This window comes from Cydia pomonella, chromosome 13, assembly GCF_033807575.1.
Source record: "Cydia pomonella isolate Wapato2018A chromosome 13, ilCydPomo1, whole genome shotgun sequence".
Lineage (NCBI taxonomy): Eukaryota > Metazoa > Arthropoda > Insecta > Lepidoptera > Tortricidae > Cydia > Cydia pomonella.
In genome coordinates this window covers 9,969,798-9,995,987 of record NC_084715.1, presented here as the reverse complement: position 1 = coordinate 9,995,987, position 26,190 = coordinate 9,969,798, and the positions used below count along the sequence as shown (strand labels likewise).

The window sequence follows — 26,190 nt, the reverse complement described above, 5'->3', positions numbered from 1 at the left end:
TAAAAGGTTTTTGTATTTACTCAAGTGGGTCCTCTCTTTTTCAGGAAGGGATATTTTACCTTTTAAAATGTTATAAATACATTCACAAATAACATTTATTTCTTCATCACTACAGGCTTTTAATATAACTTTTCGATATTTTGGCTTTAAAGTGTGTAGTGCTTTGAGTAAATTTTGATGTGTGATAACTCTCCTATGCATAGTTATAGAATGACTAAAACCATTGATGTAAGTCCTATTTAAAGCCCTTTTTTGGAACATAGACTGTACAGTATGATGTAATAGGTAATATATTTGTTTTAAATCGATATTTATCATCTGTTGTTTGCTTAAGATCAATCATTAAGTAACCATGAGCATCTTTAGTTGCATCTTTATAAGCTTCTTCAACAAAAAGCGAGTTTTCTGGATAAACTTGTCTCGCTAAATATCTTATTTGAGTTTTGTCTCTCGGATTCTTAAAGTAAATAATGTAGTTAGCATTCAATGATATATCACGTTGCCCTTTTCCCTGATGAAATAGGTTCTGTGTTATGTAAAAAACACTTATATTTCGATGATGACTCCCTTTAGTAAAAATATCAACTATCCGTCCATCGGATTCTCTCATTAAATCATCTATAATAAGCAGTTGTGGTTGTTTACCATCAAACATACCCAAGTCTGGAATACCTTGATTATAATTCACATTCTTTAAATTGTACAATGGCTGCATTTCATCATAACACCACACAATTTTTTGGAATGATTGATTACAAACTGCTTTGATACTATTTAAAAAACTTGTTACAAAATGTGATTTCCCACAACTACTGGGGCCAGCAACAATGGCTGTAAATGGATGCAAAAAATGAATCATTATTTTTTTATTTTCCCGAGGAGGGTAAAAAAACACGTCTTATAATGAAGAAGGTAAGGGAATAAATAAATATGTATCATTTTTTTTTTTTTATAAAAAATAAATAAACTGGTATATTCTATAGTATTTGTTTATTATATTATAAATCGATATTCTAATTACAAAAATACAATTAAAACTATAACTATGTTATATTATAACTAAGAGATCACTACAACGATTATTATTACTAATACTATTATATATATATATATTTTTTTTTTAAATTAAATTAAAGTAACACATTTAAACACTTGCATCAAATTAATTACTACAATAAAGTGTACATAAACATTTTATTTTATTTTATTTACAGTTGCTTCATTATAATTACAAATGCTAATAACTAAACAATTTACAATACATAATATTATTATTAAACACTATTTTCTTAAGCTATAATGACCCCATGCTAAAGTGTTAGTAGAATTCGGTATAATGTAGCGTTTACTATCATCATAAGATAGACTAATTTTATTGATATTTTGTGTGAAAATTACGTGTTTTATGGATCTAAATCTATACATTTTTGAATATTTTTTTGTTTCGTCAAAAAGACAAGTTTTGTAGTTTAAGTACTCGTTGTTGGCTTTGGCATATCGATTGCTGCACTGAGATATTCCCCCTCTAATACCTGATTTGACAAAAGAGACTTTTTCAAAGTCAGTTAGTAATTCTAGTTCAACGTTAGTATGCTTAAGCATTGCATCCCAACTCAGACCAGGTGCTGTATAGTAATGTGAGGGGTCCAAGTCATATGTTTCCAAACAAAGTTTTCGAAAATTTTCAAATACGTCTGCCAGTAACATTACATCGGTTTTCAAATATAAGTTAGAATAATCTAACATTGTTTTGCATTTAAAATGATCCCAGACATCTTGAGCATGAGCGTAGTCTATATCGGAAATGGGGCTATCACTTAAACAATTGTAAAATTCAGGTTTGGTTGGGAGTGATGTAGCATTTAATGAGTCATAAGATTTAATCATTTCATACGGGAAAACACCCTTCCTTATTAGTCTTTTAAAGTCATCTTGGAGCGGGAATTGCTTTCGTAACTCTATAAATTGGTTTATTTCTAGATTATGAGCGAGTTTGTCCAAGCTTTCGGACATAAACTTGAAAGAATCTAAAAACCGTAAACTAATTTCTTGTCCATTTATACGTATTTTTTTTGAAAAGGAAATGTATTTTTCTTTGTTTTGAGGAATAATTGAAATCTCACCTTCATCAAAATTTAATGCATGTACAATAAAATGAGCATCATAATTACTTAAATTATGTAAAAATATGGGTACAAAGCGGGGTGTCTTATACTTGGAACTGCAAAATGAATGTGCTAGTCCTTCGAAGTGACCAGTACTCCATTCATAATGTTCAACGCAGTCTAATAGTAACTCATTATTACAAATAAAACAATGTTTTGTTCTGTTAATAGTTTCTTCATCCGCTGAAGTTAGGGGAACTGGAGCTTTTTGAAAACAAATCTTACGTTGGATTTGAGCAACATCTTTGCTTACGCTTAGCATGAAATTCTTAGCACAATCAGGTCCAGTATAAGTGCAATATTTTGAAAGGTTATCGTCATATGAACATTTTATGTAATAGCCGTAGCTGTAAACTTCGTGCTGTTGAACATTATTTGTAAACGGTTTTGACGAATCTAAATTTGCGTTAGAGTTCGATATAGGTTTCAGAAACGATTCGAAGTCCGCATAAATTACAAATGGTAACTTGTGTTTTCGTATAAATGCATCAAACAAAATTTTATTACTAGGCTTCATTTCCTCAAACCAATTTTTTTTGTTCGTCTTTTCAATGTCAGGTAGGTTACAACATGAGCACAATCATTTTTCTGGTGATTTTTCAACTTTTGTTCGGTAAAAAAATATAAGAGACAACCATCACAAATATGAATGACGACCAGTTATTTGCCTATTAACTAATCGCGATAAATTCTTAATAAAGCAGTAATGGCCCGTATTACCATTGCTTAAATACAAAAGATTAATGTGTCTTTCTTTCCTTGATTTGGTAAAATGCAAGGGCCCAACTATGTTGTTTCTTTTCGAAATGCTATCATATTCAAGCCCAAATACATTAATGCTTATGTCATTTAACTTTTCAACTTTTTTTATATCACTTAATTTTACAGGAAAACGTATGCCGTCAAACTTTAACTTATTTTGATGCTGCATGTATGAGGTAGTTCTGTTAGCGTTTTTTACAACAGGAAAGATACCAGACAACAGGCGCGGATACAAGGGGGGGGGGGCATAGGGGCAATGGCCCCCCCCTAAAACCCTGGCTCTCACATTACTAAATTGAGTAAAATTTTTTTTACCTTATTTTCTGTGCAAAAATATATGATTTTCTCAAAATGGCCCCCCCTAAGCCAAATCTTGTATCCGCGCCTGCCAGACAACAAAGCCCATTTAAGACATTGGTGATCATTATTTTGTACATTTATCACTGCCTTTTTACTTTTGATATCCTTTGGTAAATCCAAATAAGATGATCCTCTCAAAGGATTAAATTTGTTGACATTCATGTCTACAAACAAAATCTTCTTTAAGGACCATCCACTGTCTTTTTTCTCAAATTCACTCATGTGTGTACATAACGTGTCCTTTACTTTTTTAATGAGCGGGTCATAATCGTCTCCAATACAAAAGTTATAATTAAAACTTTGAAAATCAAAAACGTTTTTTAGATCTTTGGTTTCCTGCACAAACTCCGCATGCACTATAAAATTAATATTAATTATCGTAAGCTCATCTAAACATTCCTTTATTAAGGCCTGAATTTTATTTTTTATGGATTCAAAAAATATTTCAGGAGTTTCGAATTCGGTCTCTTGATTATCTGATCCTATTCTGTAAGTGCGGATTCGACATCCAAACGCAGAATTGATTAAACTAACATTACTTAATTCATGGGTGTTGTGTTCTATAACTTTGTTCTTGTGAATATTACTTTTCAAATGATTTGAAAAATATCGTTGTCTTACCCATATATTACAAGCTTCGCATAATTTCTTTTCTTCATAATTTTCCGAAATTTCAACTGCACTAGATGGTCCTGCATCTGCAATATCCACAGCTTTCCTTTTGATCCCTCCTCCGGATTGGCGAATAACGCTAAAATAAAAAATAAACATAATTTAATAAACATGACAAAAAAAAAACGACTAAAACATTTAAAAATAACTTTTTTCAAGAAAAGTAAAAATTATCTGAGCTTACCTATTTTCGTTTTTGGAGTCGTTTCCTCCAAAGGTACATAATTCCCAGAATCGTTGTGAAGTATCTGCTATAAATTCAACGTCTTCTATTTCAAGACACTTGTTAACCATATGGCAATCCATACTGTCTTCACACTCAAAGAAATTACTTTTTGCGTCTTCGATTTCATCCATGATAGAAAATGAATTGTATAACCAACGCACTGCGAAGTCTCAAGGGTTAGTGATGTACATTAATTTGTAGGAAGCCCTATTTATACGAACTATTTGTGGTTGTGAACATATTTAGCTAATATGATATCAATCATTAACTAACTAGCTTCAAATATAGTTCTAAAGTATTTTATTAATAGTTTTCTCATACATCTAATTAAGTTATTACACTTCAGTTATTACAACAGTGATTAGACTTTTGAATTAAAATGGTACTTTTTACACTCGTCGGATTCGGAAATCTCCTTCGTGATTCCGTAAATGAGATCTTTAGCTTGCTGTAAGTGCTTATTTGTTTCATTTTCCATCACGAAATATTTTGCACGCACATCCGCAAACATCCAGTGTTTAGTTGTATCAGAAACTTTGGATAGTTTTTTCATATCAAATATTTCTATTTTGATTAGATGTGTCGAATTCGTACCATCGTCTTTGTTTGTAGATATATATGATATACCACCCCCTTTACAGCCTTTTCCTACAGTGGAAGACACGTTTTTCTTCCTCTTTATCTTTGGCTGGTCAAAGAATGCATCGATATTTGAGTGTGTGTTTAATTTTCGCTTCACCGGCTCGTCTGGTACACAAGTTAGGCTGTCCTCTGCATCTGACACTGGATAATAGTACTGCTTAAATGTATAGTCTTGGCCGTCGAAGACATTTGATGGGGAGTTCTGTATTTAAAAACAAAACATGTGTTACACAATTGTAAATTTACATAATTTCGTGATTACCACAGTTCTTAAAATCTTAACATTAGAAAAACATGTGCAATATTTGTAGTTAATAATTGAAGACTTACCGACATATTGATGCCTTTTGGTGTAGGAGTACAGCGTGGGTCAATCGATAGTAGTATAAAAAAGAAATCGTCGTAGGTCTTTATATATACAACTCTTGATCATTAAAAATCTTGTTTCAATACAAAGTCTTGTTTGATAATTGATAACTTGTTTTGCTTCTAAATACGTGTTATTGGAATTTGGCTAACAATTATGATAAGCTCAATTACTAAGTAGATTATACATACATTAAAGTCACATTAAAATTCCATTGTGTGAAATAGAGATTTCAACATTCAACTTTGTAATGAACGAGAATATTTATAAAACTAGATATTTGAAGTATTCTAAAAATAATAAAATTAGGTTAGGTTTGATTTGAACTTCGATGGCATTAGAGACAGGTTGGTTAGGTTTAAACCGTGACCCGCTGTTGATAGGTTAGGTTAGGTTAGAACCGTGACCCCTGAGCAGACAGAAACGTCTGTTGGTAGGTTAGGTTAGGTTTAAACCGTGATGCGCTGTTGATAGGTTAGGTTAGGTTAGAACCGTGACCCCTGAGAAACGTCTGTTGGTTGGTCTAAGAATATATGAAAGGCTCATAACAGTTTACTCGTAAATGAGCAATGTCGCCTAATTAATGGATGCAGTTAGGGAATCATTAATTACCTACCCAATAGCAGAGTCCCATCGAGAATTATGTAATTACGATGTAATAAGGAATGAGCATCATAAATGACAGCAACGACCAATAGGAGAGCGCCATCCAGAACCAAGACCCCGCCCACTTGATAACTTCAACTAGGAGGTGTGGCCTAATTAATTAATTAGAACCACTAATGACCGCAACGACCAATAGGAGAGCGACATCTTGTACCAACACCCCGCCCACTTGTTGACACCAAGTAACACCTGAGGTTCTCAGTGTGGCTGCTAAAAAAAAGGTCATCAACCAAAACCAGGACTGTTTGACCCTCCAAAGCTGAGCCAGAACGCACACATCCCTACTACCTAGGTACCTAGAAAAGTCGTCGGAATGGCTTTTCTATTTGGAGAGACGCTGAGCTGTCTCGAGGGAGATGTAGTTGTTGAGTGAAATGTTGTAATTTTTAGTTCAAGTAATTTTATTGACTGTAGTTATTATCTAAGTAGATTATTAGTTTACTCTGAGATTTTTTTAAATCATGGCTTACACTGTTTGTTCTCACATGGGGCCAGCTAATAAATCGTCACGGATATTACGTTCAAGTTCACCTGAAATCCTAACATATCGATTTTATTAACTAAACGTGATAAAATGAATAGCAGTGTTCTCGACTGAGGGTTAGTCAAATGAACTAGAGCTACTTAATTTAAATAACATGCGCAACAATGTTGACATTGTGAATTTTAGATCTTGACTACCTTGATGTACATATACATTGAATTCACAATTATTTCTTCTTTTTTTAGAGTTTCGTGGTCACCTAGAAACCGTTATAGTTTCGGCATGTCCGTCTGTTCGTCCGTCCGCGGCTTTGCTCCGTGGTCGTTAGTGCTAGAAAGCTGCAGTTTGGCAGGGATACATGACATGACTCATGCATGGCGACAGAACTGTAAAATAAAATGTAGAAAATTTTTTGTTTAGGGTAGCTCCCATAAAAAATGTTTATTATTTTTCGCCTCGCCTTAACCCAATGGTGTGGGGTAACGTTGGATAGGTCTTTCAAAACGAATAAGAGTCTCCAAAAGCTATTTATTGATAAAGTTAATATTATCGGAAATAATCACTCCGAAGAAAAAAAAAAGTGTCCTCCCCCTTTAACTTTTGAACAATGGGTCTGAAAGATATGAAAAAAATCGTGAAAGAAAAATACTTTCAATTAAAACTATAATGAACATGATCGGTCTAGCCGTTTTTGAATTATTGCCTCTTCTTAGTTAAAAGACATACAAAGCGCTACGAACGTACTCCCTTAGTCCCTTATGCTTGTAATGTACATTATACTTTATAATAGCCCCCCATTTGGCCTGTTCTGACATAAAGGTAACAACGAAACCCGACACTGAGCATGTCCCGACATGCTTTTGGCCGATTTATTTTCTTAATTTTGGATTATTTATGTTATAAATAGTTTTTTAATAGGAGAAAAAAATGTCCAAAGATTTTAATATCTATTACATTAGGTGCCGTTTTTCCTTTGTACGACGGTAACGGAATGGATTGAGACAAAAATTTATGGACATTTTGGGACACCGTAGAGAAAACTACGTAGTTTCGCAAAAGGTCGTGATTCTAAGTAAAATAGGTACACCGCAAAAATTAACTTCGGGGTATGGGTACGGATACCTAAGTACGTTTAAATAAACTACTTAAATGACATAGTTAATTTAGAAAAAAGTTTTTTTTTATATAAGAAGTAATTACATGTTGCATACAGCGTTGTTGTAACACGGGCATTACATTTAACTCAAACAAACAATTGAAAATTGTGGCATTTCATTTGGAATATTGATCTTCCGAATTCCGGAATAAGTATTTACGTTTAGTAGCAAATGTATAAACTCGTACCAATCAAAATATTCAAAATGCAAACTTGCCCTAAGGTAAGTGTATACGCTCGTAGGGGCCTTATCAGATAGAAATAAATTATTAATTATCACCGTAATTTAGTTAATTAGAATACCGGTGTCTTCGAGAAAACTTACTTAATTTAAGCTCAGGAATGCACCCTTGAAATTAACGGAAATAAAAGAAAACACGGTGTAAAATATATTACGGCAACAAAACATTCAATTTGAATTCCGTTCATTCGTACGTTTTGTTACTTACACGAAAGATGTCAGAGGGCCTACCGCGAACCACGTTCGACGTGTTGCCTCCCTGTCACATTTAGCTACGAATTTACAAGTGCAATAGAGAGGCAACACGTCGAACGTGGTTCGCGGTAGGCCCTCTGAAAGCTCCGAGTCCGGCCCGTCGCCGGTCAACTCCGCGCCGTGGTTCATTCCCGTTCAGATCACACAGTCATTCATTCATTAGTTCATAACATTCAGTCAGCGCCCGGCGATAGTGACAAGTGGACGTGAGGAAGAGCGTTGTGCCTTGTGTCCTTGATTGTGTTGTTGTTCAAATGTTATTATTATTACAATGTGTGCAGAGATTATTTCAGTGGCAAGTGTTGTTCTGTTAATGATATGTGGTTAGTGACATTTTTGCATTGAACGTAAATTGGATTTTGCATAAAACTTTGTTGCAGGTAAGTTATTTCGATTGCAAACAGCCTTGGCAACTTGAGCTTCCTTCTCAGAATGCAGGGCTTCATGGTTTTAAAATAAGCAAAACAATCCAATACAGATATTGTTAATATTAATCTGGGTTAAAATAAATCATTGCCCTAGGCTAGGGTTAAAAACCACGAAGGAAAGAGTCGAGTAAGTCTGCATGGAGAAATCACCACTCGACTTTGCCTCTCTCTTACTCTTAATGGCCTCTTGATAGGTAAAAAACTTAAGTAAGTCACCTGTTGTATGTAGTTGTGACGTGCTCGAAGAGATAATACATGTTTAAAAGACACACAAACAAAACAAAAGTCTATTCGAACACGTCACAACTACATACAACAGGTGACTTACTTAAATTTTTTTACCTATACATCTAGTTATACTTACAAGGAAGGGTGCCCAACTGTCCGACTCCGATTTGATTCATTTTGATATATGTTATAGAGTAGTCTAAAATAACGGATACGTATTTTTTTTTAGCTGCCCATTGTCCTCCAAAGTACTAAAAAGTTACTTTACAGTACATATGGGGCTACTTTATAGCACTAGTGCGAGAAGTAGCATATTACGTTACTGTGTCGAACATTTAAAGGGCCATATGTACTGTAAAACGTTGTACGATACATGTGCGAATAGGTAATTCGCAACTCGTGTCGATTTAAAACACTCCCTTCGGTCGTGTTTTAATTTATCGCCACTCGTTTCGAATTTCCTATTTTTCGCACTTGTATCGTAATGTACTAAAATCTTCGAACTCCTATAGAAAGTGATGCTCAAGCAACTTGCTAGTTAATGGCTGGTTTGAGTATATGTTTGAAAGCAGCAAAAAATAATGAGCACGTGTTTTGTTATATCGCCTAAAACTCATTTTTAGGGTTCCGTAGCCAAATGGCAAAAAACGGAACCCTTATAGATTCGTCATGTCCGTCTGTCTGTCCGATTATGTCACCGCCACTTTTTTCCGAAACTATAAGAGCTACAAACTCAAACTTCAAACTTGGTAAGTAGATGTATTCTATGAACCGCATTAGGATGTTTACACAAAAATAGAAAAAAAAATAAAAAAAATTTTTGGGGGTTCCCCATACTTAGAACTGATACTCAAAAAATCTTTTTTCATCAAACCCATACGTGTGGGGTATCTATGTATAGGTCTTCAAAAATGATATTTAGGTTCCTAATATCATTTTTTTCTAAACTGAATAGTTTGCGCGAGAGACACATCCTAAGTGAAAAAATGTGTGTCCCCCCCCCCCCCCCTGAAACTTCTAACATAACAGTATGAAAAATCTAAAAAAAAAATATGATATACATTACCATGCAAACTTCCACCGAAAATTAGTTTGAACGAGATCTAGTAAGTAGTTTTTTTAATACGTCATAAATGGTACGGAACCCTTCATGGGCGAGTCCGACTCGCACTTGGCCGCTTTTTATACGTGTCCGTTATTTTAGACTACTCTATAACATATATCAAAATGAATCAAATCGGAGTCGGACAGTTGGGTACCCTTCCTTGTTAGTTAAGAAACTGATTTAAGTCCCTAAATAATAAACAGAAAAAAATGAAATAGTTGTAGTTAGGAACAATTATTGAGACTAGTATTTGTACAGTCGCCATCAGATATATCGAAGAGGCCGAGGTGCTCAAAAATATCTGAATCCGCACCCTAACGCCTCCTTGACAATTAGACTATAGTAATATTAACCACAAGTCGTCTCCTTCACGATTTTCGTAGACATCTCTTCTGAATACCTAAACCTGGTATGGATGTGTTCCTCGTTATCTCCAGAATACGAACTGACCGGTTTTAGTTTATGGAGGGGGGGGGGGGGACAGATGGCGGCCAACCATCATTGATACTTATTCACATTTTGAGTGCTATGGAACCGATCGGTTCGTGTGAGGTGTCGTTTGAAAGATAATTAAATGTACTATTATTGCTTTCTAATAACCGTAGTCATAACTGTAGTCGTTTACAAAATATTTGAAAATATATGCTTTTTTTACCATGCATGGATGGCATAAGTGCTGAAAAAACATGCTTATAACTCATTAAATTATAAGTTTACCGCAATTAATGTTATTACAAAATATACGGTAAATTTCATTAGCTTTCTAAATATATGTTTTATCGGTGTATGATATTACATAACCAAGTAATGATGAATTTTATTCAGCATTGATTACTACGCACCGTCACATAAATGGCGGCCGACCGTCGTCAACATTCCGTTATTTCTTGTGTTCCATTCCACAGATCAATTCGTGTGATATGTTTTTTGAAAGAACATTAAACGTACTATTATCTTATACCTTTAAACGAGCAATTCTTGTATATATATATATATATATATTATTTCTGTGATCTCGGAAACGGCTCTAACGATTTCGTTGAAATTTGGTATATGGGGGTTTTTGGGGGTATACAATCGATCTAGATTAGTCTTATGTTTGGGAAAACGCGTGTTTTCGAGTTTTCATGCGTTTTTCTTTCGACGCAGAATATGCTCGCTAATTTCGTATTGCCGGCCACTGTCCGTCTGGTCCAGCGGTTAAGAGTGTTAAGACGCGGACGGCTAGAAACGACTGTTACGGGTTCGAATCTCGCCCGGTGACCAACTTTTGTTTTTTTTTTATATGTTCAAGTTTATGTATAATTTTTTAATTTTTATTATTTTAGACAAGTTTAATTTAGTAAAGAAATGTAGTTAATGTTTGAGATAACAATATATATTTCTCATAAATATGTCTAACATTTACCTATACTGATTACGTAAATAAGATTTATGCTTTCGAGTTTTTATTTTATTGAGACATAAAAAAAAAGTAAGGAAAGCCTTCATGTGATCATATCAGTTTTTAGGATCACATGGTATATTAAAAAAAAAAAGTTAAAAAACTATGTAGTGCCGACTTTATGACGTTACAGTAACTACCCCCACCATTTTCGCGCTTGTCATCTCATAAATTTGTGTTAGTAGGACTGAGATGGTCGGCTCTTTATCATTTGTCACCATTCCTGCCCCGTTCTAACAAATGTAAGCGCGAAAGTGACGGGCATAGTGAAAATGGAACCATGCTGCCACCGCAGGACATCAACATGAATGCATTAATGCCATTCACCCATTTGCGAGATGACATGAGCGAAAATCGATTTCTAGAAGACTTTTGGACCAAAAATCGCTATAAAGAAGGCCTTGATCAGTTTTTCGTTCGATATGCGAGTATATTAGGCGATGGCGTCGCTTTTAATGAAACTTGATCGATAGCAATTGCTTATAAGAATGGCACTGTTTAAACGATGGTAGTATTTATTGTTCCGTAGTCCAAATGGCAAAAACGCAATCCTAAGGGCGTCCGCCAGCTTACGCGGACTCGTGCGACGGATTTTACTTACAATGGCACCAGTTTGCGTGCGCGAACCACGTTCGACGTGTTGCCTCTCTGTCGCACTTGTAAATTTGTACGTAAGTGTGACAAGGAGGTCGGCCCTCTGTGCACCCACGCCAGCTAGCGGACGCCCTTATACATAGTTTGATCGTCTTCGCCGGTTCTGAAGTTAAAATTAAAAATAAATATTTCTAGGGGATTTCATACAATAACAATACTAAAACTAAAAGCACTTAATTCAAAAAATCGGTAGGTTATTTTTTATCATACTATAGGAGGCAAACGAGCGGGCGAAATGCCTGATGGTAAGCGATTACCGTCGCCCATGGCCACCCGCAACTCCAGAGCAGTGGCGATACTTCCATACAAGCCCAAAAGCCGCGCTTGCCTTAGTTGCCTTACCGAAATTACGTAGTGATAAGATCAATATAGATTATTTTTAAACCACGCGCCAAAAGAACTCGTATTATTGAATTGAATTCAATCCACCGCGGCGCGAGCGTGTTGCAAATTTTTGCCGTGGCGCCTCGTCCGCACGAAAGAAATCAGAAGTAGGATCTATCTATCCTACTCGCACTCGTCGGCTTGCAACCGGGCTTGCTTTTTCGTCCCGCTCTAGGCGCTCTAGCCTACAAACTGCCATATAACGAATGTAACTATTTGTTGGTATGTATTTGAAAACTTTTAATATTATCACACAGAACATTCGAATTCGTAATTATTGTTTGTACATTGTATATTTTTATGATATTACTTGTAAATATGTAAACAAAAAAAAAACTAATGAATTTTATTTTATTGTATATTTTAAGGTATTTTTGTAAATATGAAATGAAATTAGTTTTTTTAATTATAATTAGTGTTAGATATGTAAATATTGTAAAATAAAACGAATAAATATATTTTTGTAGTAAATTTTAACTGGTGGTAAAGTTGATGAGTTTCTTGCGGCGCTTCTTCTCATCAATGAAAATAATTTCCGAAGCGCTAGCAGTGTAAAAAGCAATTAAAAAGTATAAACATGAAAATAAAATCTCCTTTTTTTAGTTCCTTTTATCTACTATAAGTATCTCAGTTGTTTAAATAGTAATCATCTATCTGAATCTTACCATTTAAAGTCCATCCGTTAACATATCAACACTCATCCACACGTGTGTGTGGACACATATATTACGATATTTAATAATGATTCACTTTTATCATCCTTTCACCACCATTGTCGCAGGTCCTAGTACTAGTGTGCCAGAATGTAGTGTCACCACAGGGCCAAATAACCCAGGCAAATACCTATTCACAGGTGATTATGATATTCTGAGCGAAGTTTTTTCAACGATATTTAGTCAAAATAACGGCATAAAATGTGTAAAAAGCCGGTTTATACACTACATTATAATTTTTTCTTCAATTGTGTGCTAATATTTCATCACACTCAATAATTTAGAATATTGTGCGTAAAAACCTAAACTGTTACTTTATGCTAGGGCTTGACAAAATGTTCATATGACTGTATCGATAACTCGTCGGTATATTGATTGGTATATAGTTTTAAAAATAAAATAAAACTAAAGGTACTGTAGGCGCTAATAGGGTCTAATAGTAGTAATAACACTCATATAACATTTTTTATATAAAAAAAAAATCGAAAAAGTAGTCGATAAAGCAGTCAAACACCGATAGATTATTAACATGTTGTAACATGACATCACTATTTTAGATCTCACATAGACAATTTCCGCACACACTTGCATTTCATTTTTGCTCTCACTTTTGAAGTTTGACAGTCGTTATTGTTCATCAGTTCATCACATTTCTATGATCTTGACAAGCTCTCGTCGGACCTACTTACTTTACTCTTTACTTACCTCTTCTTTCTTTTACTACTACCTCTTTACCTACTCGGCGTATACTACTCTTTGGTAAGTATTTTCATTTTATTGTTACAGATGATGTCAACATGCAATGACACCCCGACAATGGAAAATAGTAAGTAATTATCATTACAATATTTACAATCATTTTAATTTTTAAGGAAAGTGGATGACACCTTCTCCCTACAACATAGTCCCCATGGCCATGTTCCTATCTGGATATCAACGATATGTCGAATTTTTAATTATTAAAAGAGTTAGGAGCGACCTACCTAGTAAACATATGAAAGGACCATGCGTCAAAATGGTCCAAACACCAAGAGATCTGAATGATCTAATATTCATTAAATGGGTATTTATATCTACTTAATTTCGTTGTATAGATAGACACCAAGACAAGAGACGCCACACCCAGCCAGGAACATGCCTGCTCCGGTCTAGCCGGCGTACCAGGGGACTTAATACTTAGGGAGTACTTAATTTTATCGGGAGTGGGACGCTCTGGGATGGGAAAGGGATAGTTATAATCAACCGGCTATGCAGCCTCATGCCAATATTGGAAGGTGGGTGGGTTAGGTTATCGCCGATGGAGAGCATTGGTGATAGCTTCTCGTCGATTCTGTTGAGGTCTTCGTATAATCTTGTATCAAGCAAGGTCTATCTTGAGATGTCGTTTACTAGTCGATTCGAGGTGTTAGTTTTTCTTCGTCTGATTCGCTGTCGGTTTCATCCAGTTGATATATTTCTCTTGCTGCTTTGATGAATTCGCCTTTGTCGTCTGTCATGTTGAGTCACTTAGAGGGATGCCTGGTGTAATACTTACTCCATGTCCTGTGTTAGTGCGTTTTCTCAGTTTTCTCACGTGTAGATTGGTCTGCTAACTTTAAGTTTACTGGCTCTATAGCTAAAAAAAAATATTAAAATTTCAGCTGTTTATTTAGTAGTTGTTCGTAATTTAGGGTCCTGTAGTTGAATTCGCTTGTTAGTTTCTCATTGGGTGACTGGTAAAAAAACTTCTTAGTGCAAGCAATTTTCATTTTTAGCTTTTAAGGTGTATTTTAGACCTATGTTCGTTATTTTTTTTATATCGAGCGCAAGTTCAAAATTCAAGATTTGAATCGATACGGTCCCTCGAAAAGGCCTCAAGATTGCTTTTAAATTTATGGCAGCCATATTGTGTTGTAATCCAAAAAAGCGTTACGACCTTTTAAAAACTGAACCTACTGCGCCAAACTCGTGTAAAAAACAATATACCGAAAAAAGGGTATCAGCGTAATTCGTCCCATTCGTTTTTCGTTCATTTCTTATGTCCGTCTCATTCTGTGTTCGTCACTCATTCTTTATTCGTCTCGATCGCTATACGTCCCTATCGTCTTAAGTCCAATTATGTAACCTGTCTCTTTCTTAATAAGTCTTTTTCGTTTTTCGTCACGGTCTTCCTAGGACTATGTCTTTGTTTGTGTCTCTCGTTTTTGGCATCATTCGCACTTTATCTTTAGTCACTTTCGTTATTCGTCTCACTCTTTTTTTGTCTTTAGTGGTAACTCGTTCCGTTCTTTTTTGGGCACGTTCGCTAATCGTCCGGTACTACGTAGGTCTTAGTTGCTATTCATATCTCCTCCGGATCGGAATTGATAAACAAATTGAAGTTTAGGGGACATATACAGAACAGAAAAAAAATGAGGGCCCTGAAGGGTCTGGGACTTAGATACTTAAGATAGCTACAAATAACAACTTAATAAATACTTGATATTTTAAAGATAGTTACAAATAGTGACCGAGACGCAAAACGAATGTAACGAACTTATAATTAGACTGAAAATGAATGAGACTAATCACGAATGTGACCAATAACGAATGCATGAAAAAAAATGAGACGAATAAGTGAATGATACCAAAATCGAAAGGGAATAATTAAGAATGAGTCATAGGAAGACCGTGACGAAAAACGAAAAAGACTTATTAAGAAAGAGACAGGTTACATAATTGGACTTCAGACGATAGGGACGTATAGCGATCGAGACGAATAAAGAATGAGTGAGGAACACAGAATGAGACGGATATAAGAAATTAACGAAAAACGAATGGGACGAATTACGCTGATACCGAAAAAAGTAAAAATGAAGCGGCAGAGCTATGATTAATATAGAACAAATTATGTAAGCATATTTTCCATAATGCCAATATCCTGAGAACGAAATGGAGACTACGTTTTGTATGGAGAAGCGGTGTCCGACTATCCTCTTAAGTCGTCATGACTTGCCAATTCTACAGCTCAAAAAAAATGTTCGTGCTCATCACAACACTAATTCTCCTACCAGAAATCGAACTTGGGACCAGTAGCATACTAGTTAATGTATACTGAGCTATATACTAATCTACAGCTACGGAACCCTTCCATATCAAAAAAATCAAAAAGCATTTATTTCATATTTATTTATTTATTGCAACCATGGTATTATCGATATTACAAAGTCTGGGTAGTTCCACATGGACCCTGTAAGTTTTTGTTAAATATGCGTGGTGCGACACACACTTGGCCAATTTTTATATTTAACGAAAGGGATCGAGACGAAAAGAGAATTTATCACTGGCACAGCCTGTAGTTTCGGCTTCATGTTGTTTATAGTCAATTAGTCGGTCAGGGAACTTACTTAAAAAGATCCTGACGAATTAAAAAACCTGCTGCTTGGAAATTATGAAGTTGGTTTAAAAATAAAATTGAATTTTAAGATTTTTAAAATAGCCTTATGAGTACGTGGCGCAGAAATAAACCTGCACAAATCTGTCCAAAAAATCGGAATTAGTTTTTCTGCTTGCAAAAAATTAGCAGTTTGACTTTAGTTTTTCTTATTTATGTTTTCCCTTACGTCTGCCTACAAACGATAGGTATCTTCATGTTTTATATTTACTTATGTTAAAGTATTTGTAATGTTCGGAAAAGAAATAAAATGTTTTTTTTTTTTCTTACAGGTAGTATTGTTGGCGAACTAGCAGAGTTTGACATTAAAGCTCCAATCAGTGTCACAATTACTTATGATGACATTGATGAAGATGAGCCTCTTATAAAAAAAGAAATCGTGTCAAATGACTATCACGAGGAGGAAATTCAAGAAACCGTTGTGTCTGAGGCTGCCACTTCATCCAACAAAATAACTGTTGTGTCTACTTTTTTCCCCATTTTGGAAACAAAACCAGAAATCCAGGCAGAAACTCCTGATCCCTGTTTATTTAATAAGAAACAGTGCAACGATATCAACGTGCAAAATGTTCAAGACGCTCCTCAACCTGATAGCCTAAACGATATATTATTAAATAGTGATACATCGAGAAAACGAAAAACTGAAAATTTGGAACTCTGCAAACCAAAGCAGTTCAAAACTGTACATAATAAATCGGATAAACATAAGTATGACAAGGAAAAGTCAGTAATTCTCACAACTCACACCGAAAGTGATAATATTCAATCTGATCTCAACATATCTTCCGGTGACTCCCAAGAACATTCCAATGTTGTGCCCTCTCTACTAGAGTACAGTCCTAGCAATAAAGAGGCTACCAATAAGCAATCTGATCTATCTTCATACTTAAACAAATTCTGTCCAAGTGAAAAGGATAAAATAAGGTTGTACATAACAGAATGCTTAGCTTCGTTGTCCGAAAACATGCGATGTATCATGCAAGCCTTTGTCGCCTATAGACAGCAACACATTTCTAAAGAAGAGTTTAGAAAAAAGAAACAGCAATATTTTAATTTATCTCACAAAATGTTGGTAATAATAATGTTACCGGAAGAAAAGAACAAGGATTTTATACACACTTTCCTAAATAACACGCTACAACGTGGTCGTAAAAAGTGTGGTCCTTATTTTATGGCAACGCACCAAGATTATGCGAATCTCTTGCATGAAATGGTTATGTGGGCGAAGATGAGCCAGCAACCAATTCGATCAGCGGATATTTCTGCAAATGAAAATGAAAAGTCTGTACCACCAATAACTACTAAAAGTGTTGTTACAGTTGGCCCAGAATTTAACAAACATCCAGCACAAGACAACTTACAGTCTATCATTAAAACACATAAAAATAGTGGAGTTGAAAAAAAATGCATATTTTCATCTGGTCCGCCTGAAAGAGCATTAAGAATTGACATGGATCCAATTTTACAAAAATATTTGCACAATACTTCCCACTATGGCAGTAATGAGACAAATGCAAATGGGCCACAAAATACTGAAAGTAATAACGGCACCCAGTTACAGACGGCCGTAGCGTGCCTAACTAGATTTGTAGCCAATAGCAGCCAATCTTCAACCATCCCTATTCAAGCCAATCTTCGTCCACCGGTTATCCAACCAACGGCATCGGTAAGCTGTAATCAACCAACTGCTGAACAAGAACAATATCCCACGCTTTCGTCAAACATCGAGAGTTATACCACGAGTAACATGTCAAATTATAGCGTTTTAACCCATCAAAAGACTGCGACACCTCAGCTACAAAAGCAATTAGCAATGCCACCATTACTTGGATATTTACAACAAGTAAATCATCAACCACCTTCATATGAGTCTCATTTTAAAACACATTCAAAACAGGTGCAGCAAGCAACTATACCTTATGATCAGTCTCAGCACTTGCGTACACAGTCCATTCAACAACAGCAATTGCCGTTGCAATATAACCCAGCGCAGTATCAACAATCTCAATATATACTATCTCAGTCGGAATTGGAGTACAGTCAAACGTGGCAACCAGGCCAATCGCCTTTACCTACGCAACAATATAACCAATCAGGACAAGCCCAAGTCGGACTATTGCAGCAGGACCAATATCAACAACAACATCCAGCAGATAGCTGGCCGACCATGGAAGAGCTCCTTTCAATGGAATCTACACAACAGCTTCCGTATCAGTCAAGTAATGAGCAAATAAAATCATTTGGACAATGGCAGTCAAGACAACAAGCCCAACTACCGCAAGCGTCTGCAACAGAGTGGCACCAACAGGGGCAGGTTTACCAAGGACAGGTTCCTTCACAGACTCAGAAAGGGACTCCCCGTTCCGCTTCCACCGATAGCGGATTTATAAGCCCATTGAATTTCAACGTGCCTACAGACCAAAAAGATCCAACGGTAATTGATTTATCAAACTGGTACGGCATAACGTACGCAGGTAATAAGAAAAACGGATAAGTCCAGATGTTCTGTAGAACACCGTACAGCGTGTTATCTATATACTGGTTGCTCAAGAACTCTCGTAACCATTGCTAATTATAGCACCATTGCCAAATAATTCGAGGCACTGCCAAAATCTGCAACGCCAAAATAATCCGTCTTTTCTAATTATCCTATTTATCATCTAAAACGTTTACAATGAATGCGTTACGTCTAATTTTGTGTTTCTAGTTCTTCTTTCTGCCTTTACTGATCATTGAACTGTATGCACAGATCCCGACAGTATCTCATGGGGCCGAAACCCCCATGCCTATGATAGTACACGTCACGTCCCTCAGTGACAAAGCCGCCTATATAGACATGGGCACATGCGTGGTATGCAAGAAGAGCACCAAGCAAATGTGCATGGGTTGCATGAAGGTCTACTACTGTAATTATCAATGTCAGGTACGTTATTTTTCATTTACTTAATCCTTTTTTCAAATACTTGCAAGCAATTTTTTTCTAAACATTTATTTAAGTATTTAAAGTAAATATATTTATTAAACAACAAGAAATGAAATTATAGAATTAGCAGTTTATCGGCGACTTCCACGCTAGGTCAAGCTTGTGTCGTGGAAGTCAGATAAAAACATTAACGTAGGGTTTGCGAAATTAAAGCGACTTGAAAAATTATGAAGTCCATGCTAGTTATATTCGTACAGCTTAAGGTACAAGTTGGAACCCGGAGACGTGTCGCTGTGTTAATTTGGAACCTGACTGCAGATGGGCCATATGCAGTTGGTTCCGAGTGAGGGGCAATACAAGGTGCTTAGCCAACTTGCCAATCGTTAACGCTCCGTAGCTTAGCGTAGTCATTTCTTTATATCACTCTTCCATATTAGTGCGACAGGGACAGTTACGTTTCGTTCATTACGGAGCGTTAACGATTCGATCTGCGGCCGGGCGACATGCGATACGTCGATGCTCGGCGATGACTTCGAATGGTACTTCATAGAATCCAGTCCTTTATTATTGATTGAAAATATTTAAATATGAATATTATGTATTATTTATGTATTTGAGTATTTTTTGCTTCCATATTTATTTATTTTTTGGTTTTTTTTAGACTCTCAACTGGGCGGAGCACGCGCCTCATTGTTCGCAGCAAAACACAAGTACATAATAGAGTTTAAAAACCGCAAATTAAAGACTTATATTACTAATAAAATAAGAACCAGTGTAGTAGTATAACTTTAAAATAAGAAGACATGATTGTTATGTGTTCATAATTTGAGCGACGTTCGGAGTTTATAAATCTTTGATATAATTAATATAATTATATTGGTGCTAGTGAGAATAATGTCAAACCAATATAAGTAAGAACGCTAAACACGAATCATTTCGTACATTGCCCGCCTGTTCCTATTTCTATAGTGCTATAGTAGTATTGCTGCCCGGTCATGAAGGTTTACATAAAGTGGAAGGCACAATGATTTTTTTACCATACCAAATTGAACCTTATCATGGAGCCAGAAAGGTGCTCGTACCAGACTAGAGAAAACGATCCACATGAGATAGCAAAACCAGATCCCAGATCATCGGGAAAACAATATAATTAGGCACATGCCATAGAGATAGGAACAGGCCGGTGAATGTACGAAATTCTTCGTGCTAAGCGTCCTTACTTTAGTAACTTTTGTTCAAATATATGAATATGTAAATTTCAAATGGCGCTCTTTTGTAAATATTAGATATATTATCCTGCCGAACCTAGTTTGATTAGAAATTGTAATGATTTGCCCGTGCCATTGAAAATGCAAGAACAAGAAACGTTCTAGACTAGTATTTTTTATACATTTTTTTTTGTATGACTATATTTTGTGAAAGTTTTAGTATTAAATTTGATCTATGAATTATATTCATTAGTATTATATATGGAATAATATTTACAACATCAATAAATTGCTCTGATAATTAGATTAAGATAATTATATGTAATACTGTCTTACTATTCATAAGTGCTTGTTGCTAGGCCTACATGAATAAAGTATATTTGAATTGAATTGAATTGAATTGAACTGTTAAAATATGAAGTCTAAATTAGAAGCGATATATTTAGTTTTTGTAAGAATATGAATGGAAGTTTAGTTATTTTTTTTAGCTAGTCATAGTATTGTTTAAGGTAGACGAGTAATCATTTCAAGCGAAAGGGCATCTCTAGTCTAGGTATTGTCCGTAGTTAAGTCTCCGCCATTAAGATTCAATTAGAGTCAGACCAATCTAAGTTGGCAGCGATTTGGATAGCCCAGCCTGTGCAAGGGTGGTGTCATAATTTCATAGATTTTTGATGTTCAAAATAACACTTGCATTTTGGCTGTCAAAATCGCTGCCAACTTATCTTAGTCTGACTCTAGCAATATATTTTATTGATCGACAGTGATACCTTTTGTCTGAGAACGTATTATACTCTATATCCAAAATAAGTAATATGCGGTTTTGACTTACTTATAATATTAGTGGCGGTAATGCTATAACTTTTCCAAATTTTAGCTGTCTACGTCAAACGGTTTCTGAGAAAACCGTATTTAACTGATTTGCAAGACCAAAGTGATTCCATGAGTGTTCCGTAAACAAAGTTTTGTACGGAACACTAAAAATATATATATTCATAAGAGGTGGCGCCGCCGCCGATGCCAATTAAAATAGGGACATCGCGCCAATCTTTCGATTCGATCTTACACAACACGCTGTTAAGACTTGTCGATAATCGATAACACTTTTGCTACGTACTACACGAATAATTTCAAATACATTTAGAATCGGGATCAAATGTACAGTCTTCCATATTAGGGTGTTACCACACCAATCGATCGATGGTAGAATGAAACAGTCGACGTCGATCGTTAGTCTACATTGGTCTACATAGACCAATAGGTCGATCGGCGTTCGATTGTTTCATTCTATTATCGATCGATTGGTGTATTTCCATACCCTAAAATATCACTCAGAATTTAATAAATGTTATCTTTTAATTATTTTGTTATATGATCTGATTTACGAACGAATTTAAAGGGACTCTTAACACGTTCACTGTCCCAATCTGAATTGTTAATGTTACGACTTTGTAATAGAGGCTTGCCGTGACCCATATACGGGGCACGGACAGTAAACGTGTTAAGGCTACTCCGTACTTCATACACACTGCGAATAAAGTCAAATAAAAATAATGTCAGACAGAATAAATAAATGAATATAAGTAGCTTGTTAATTATTTGTTAAGTACTTACCCTCAACCGGAGTGAAATGCGATGGCGAGGTGAATAGGGTGCATGCAATAATAGTAGATTTTGCATGATACAATTTGTGTAAGTAGTTCTGAAGAAATTATCTGGTAAATGTCTTTCCCGGTATTTACCCCTGAGTTCTCGTAATCATGTCAGATTAAATAATACCAAAACTTCCTTATAATATAGGTATTGTTCAAATATAGCTAACCTCGATATATAAACAGTTTAATAAAAATCCTGTCAATGTTTCATGCACATTCTATGTATCAAACTACATGAAATCGTGTTGGCCATTTCGGTTTGTTGTAGAGTCGGACTGCTAACGTCGCATAGACGTAACAATGACTGTGTTGAAGTGTCCCAAAATACGTCAACTACTACTATGAAAACTTGACATTAATTATAGGCCCTGCTCAGAGGAATAATACTATGGAGGTGACAAGGGGAGGGCGGTAATCGAAAAAGATGGTTCTTTCACCAGAGAAAGCGCACCCTATTATAATTGTATTGTTTGTCCCTGTCATGATCTCACTTTTCATTTCTGCCTCGTAAAAAGTCCCACGTCAAGACGGTAGACGTATTGCAGTTGTTCCTACTAAAGCTTCGTGGACTTAGTTTACTTGTGTACATACCAACTCAAATATTTTGTGACAAAGCGAACATAAGGCAACTTTTATAGAATTTTAGTATTAAAAGTGCTCTTCGGGAGCTCACATGAGTTCTAGCTCTGAATGTCTATGGTTCATGATTAATTTTCTAGGTAATTGCCTATGCCAAGAAAATCTCTCAATAACTATAATAATCATTTACCGGAGCCCAAAGATATTCACCTAAATTTATTTCACATTCAGATTACGAACTGCTAGGTGTGTGAGATCCCTTAGAAAGTAGACTTTTTCATGACTATCGAAACCCACAAGTAAAGGTACTGTCTGGTTCCAATTTGGTGTTATATGTTTGACGCCAATGTACGTTTGTCTGTGGCATCATAGCTCTCCGACGGATGGGCCGAATTCGATGCGGTTTTTTTTTACCTGAAAGCGAGTTTTCTTGGGGTTCTTAGCTATGGTTCATAGAAATCGATCCAGCAGAAGAGTATCAGCCATTTTTGGCTAAAATGGATTTTGTTGGCATATAGCGTAGCGTAGGGGTATTAAGTTATAATACATGTTAGAGAGTAGTCTAAAATAACGGACACGTATTATTTTAGATACGGGAGATATTGTCCTCCAAAGTACCGAAGTGACTAAACCCTCTAACTTCTGTAGAGTTTTGTTCAAGCAAATTATGTTTGAGAACGAAAGATAAATACATGATTGTTATTTTAGAGTCCTCTCTAACATATGCATATTAAAATAAATTAAATCGGAGCCGGACAATTGACTACCCTTTTTTGTAAGTACATAAATATATCGAAAGACTAAGTCAAGTACCGTCCCAAGGACAATATGAGAAAAGTCTTAATACTACATTAGTACTAATTTCTATTATTCATAAGAGATTTTTATATATTTTTACATTCTTGCGAATAAACGTTGAACCGTTTATATTATATTGTTTAATTTTAGTTAGAACGTCGAACCTCCATGCTATACTATCCGCAAAACCAAGTGGCGAGTCTGGTCACAAACAGGCCTCGGAGTATTTTTAGCACGGTAAGACTAAAGTGAGCTATGGAGTCGTTGTTAACTCTAAAATAAAAATCATACTCGTACTCATCCTCATTAAGTTAATTAATAAAATAAATAATAACTATAAAAAAATACACCACCATCCTCATTGTCGAATAACAAATAATATGCAGGTACTACAATAAATCCATAGAACACAGCGTAGGAATGAGTTCTTCATGATCTTCACGTGTTACGAATATGCAGGTACTACAATAAATCCATAGAACAATCAATATCCATAGAACACGTAGCGTAGGAATAAGTTCTTGATAATCTTCACGTGGTATAATATGACGTGTACGTTGTTCATTTATCAGTCCGGTTGTAAAATGTGTAAATAATTGACACTTCCCATGTTCTCTGGAGTTAAACATGTTCTATGTTGATTAAAAATCTACTTATGACTCGAAACAGATCTTTCTACGTCAACTCTTCAGTCGCATAAAGTAGCATGTTTTTTTTTAATACTACGTCGGTGGCAAACAAGCATACGGCCCGCCTGACGGTAAGCAGTCTCCGTAGTCTATGTACGCCTGGAACTCCAGAGGAGTTACATGCGCGTTGCCGACCCTAAACCCGCCCCCCCTCGTTGAGCTCTGGCAACCTGTCAAAAAAAAGATGTCGTTGTGTCTGGCAAAATGTTTTAGAACTTCCTCAAATTGTTGTGAGCTTGCCATCATTCGATTTCATTATTATCCGGGTTCCTTTCAAGAACTTTTTCTAATATATTTTTTTGTGCCCAGGCCAAGACATGTAAAAAAAAAAATATTGTCAATTATTTGAAACGCTTGCTTTATTGGAAACTAGTATACTGTAATTTTGTAATGTATTCAACAATCACTTGATAATTGTCTTTGATAAAACATGGATAAAGCTAAGCTCGTTTGGCATGTTTTTGCTTTTTGCCAGCAATGCGATTTGAGTGTTTGCTATTGCGATGGCTTTTTTCTTGGATATTGATTATATTTTTATACAGTAAAATTAATTACATATATGTGAACAGTATTATATATAAGTAGTCAGAATATTTTAAAACGATCCGGACAAAATTAATAAATGAGGATGAGTATGAGTATGACTTTCATTTTAATGTCAACAACGACTCCATAGCTCACTTTAGTCTTACCATGCTAAAAAAATATTTTTAAGCCTGAGCTCCGAAGCCTGGTCATAAATCATCGGAATCATGCTTTCTCTTTCGCATTTGCACTACCTCATGGAGTAGGCCATGCAACAATAGTACAGGTAGCGTTAGACATAAAAAGGAATGTCAATGAAGTAATGAAACAAAGATAATAAAGAGAGGTATTTTTTTATTCCAGTATTGTATTGTATTATCGAAATATTAAATAAGTATAGAGTCAGACCATGATAAGTTGACAGCAATTTTGACAGCCCAGACAGTGCAAGTGATATTTTAAACGTCAAACTTGACTTGATTATGACGTTTACTTAACGTTTACAGGCCGGGCTATCAAAATCGCTGCCAACTTATCTTGCTCTGACTCTTTAATTATTAACATAAAATATTAAATCATCAAACAAAGAAAATATTAGCTACTCATGTTCGTCTTCAGTGTCACTATCGTCTTGTAGATTAATAACAAGACGGTTGGCATTAGTACAAAGTGCCAGCCAGCCTTCGTTATGGAGATTTTCAGCGTGGCCAACACATTTTATCCAGTCTTCGGTTGTCACATGGTCGATCGCTTCATTTATCAGCTTCTCAACATCTGCCATTTTAAACGTGGTATTTTTTATCGAAACTTCTTTTTTGACTTGAGCCATATCAACTCTATCGGATTATACTGGCAGTGATATGGTCGAATTACTTCGTGACCTTGTTCATTTGCAAGTTGGTCCACTGCGTATATTTTTTTGAGTTGACTGCACTCTTATTAACAGTTTTTTTTATGATATCCTTTGGCAAGTGAGTAATGCTGTTTTTTTTATTCAACTCATGAAACCATTTACTCGTATTTAAACGTTTAGCTCGACCTGACGGGCTTGCTGGTTAACATTATTTTTTATCTTTGTCGAATTGGTTTTGCAAAAATCTTCCATTATGACGTAGAGCGATAATGGAAGAGTCATCCATTATGAAATGAGTTAAGCTTATATTATTATATTACAGTATAATTTGTTATTAATAACACCTAATGACCTACATAGTACTATAAATTATACACTCTATAAATTATTTAATGCATTTCTCATTATCTACCACTACTAATCACGTATTCCATCTTATATTTATTTCATTTATTTTTAATTCAGTTAAAATTAGTTATGAATATACGTCATAAAACGAGTTATTTAGAGGTCCGAGCCTCCGCTTGACCCACCTCGAGATTACGATCGGCTTTTCCCCAAGTAAATCGTCCTACAAACTCCCTACAACCTACTTT

The 26,190-nt window shown here is 35.4% G+C and overlaps 1 protein-coding gene across 2 annotated transcripts in view; it reads left to right on the top strand.

The window, feature by feature from the left end:
- LOC133524168 (uncharacterized) overlaps positions 1–23,656 on the top strand; it is a 137,294-nt gene extending 113,638 nt beyond the window's left edge. The window contains exons 1-5 of one of the 2 annotated variants that reach the window (XM_061860034.1): positions 7,748–8,376; positions 13,739–13,778; positions 16,637–18,798; positions 19,114–19,287; positions 19,949–23,656. In XM_061860034.1, the coding sequence (XP_061716018.1) occupies positions 13,739–13,778; positions 16,637–18,798; positions 19,114–19,287; positions 19,949–20,005 (2,433 nt within the window). In that variant the 5' untranslated portion in view covers positions 7,748–8,376 and the 3' untranslated portion in view covers positions 20,006–23,656. Of the gene's footprint in view, positions 1–7,747; positions 8,377–13,738; positions 13,779–16,636; positions 18,799–19,113; positions 19,288–19,948 lie in introns of those variants that run through there. The other variant, XM_061860033.1, reaches the window with a different exon arrangement.
- Positions 23,657–26,190: the final 2,534 nt, after the last annotated feature.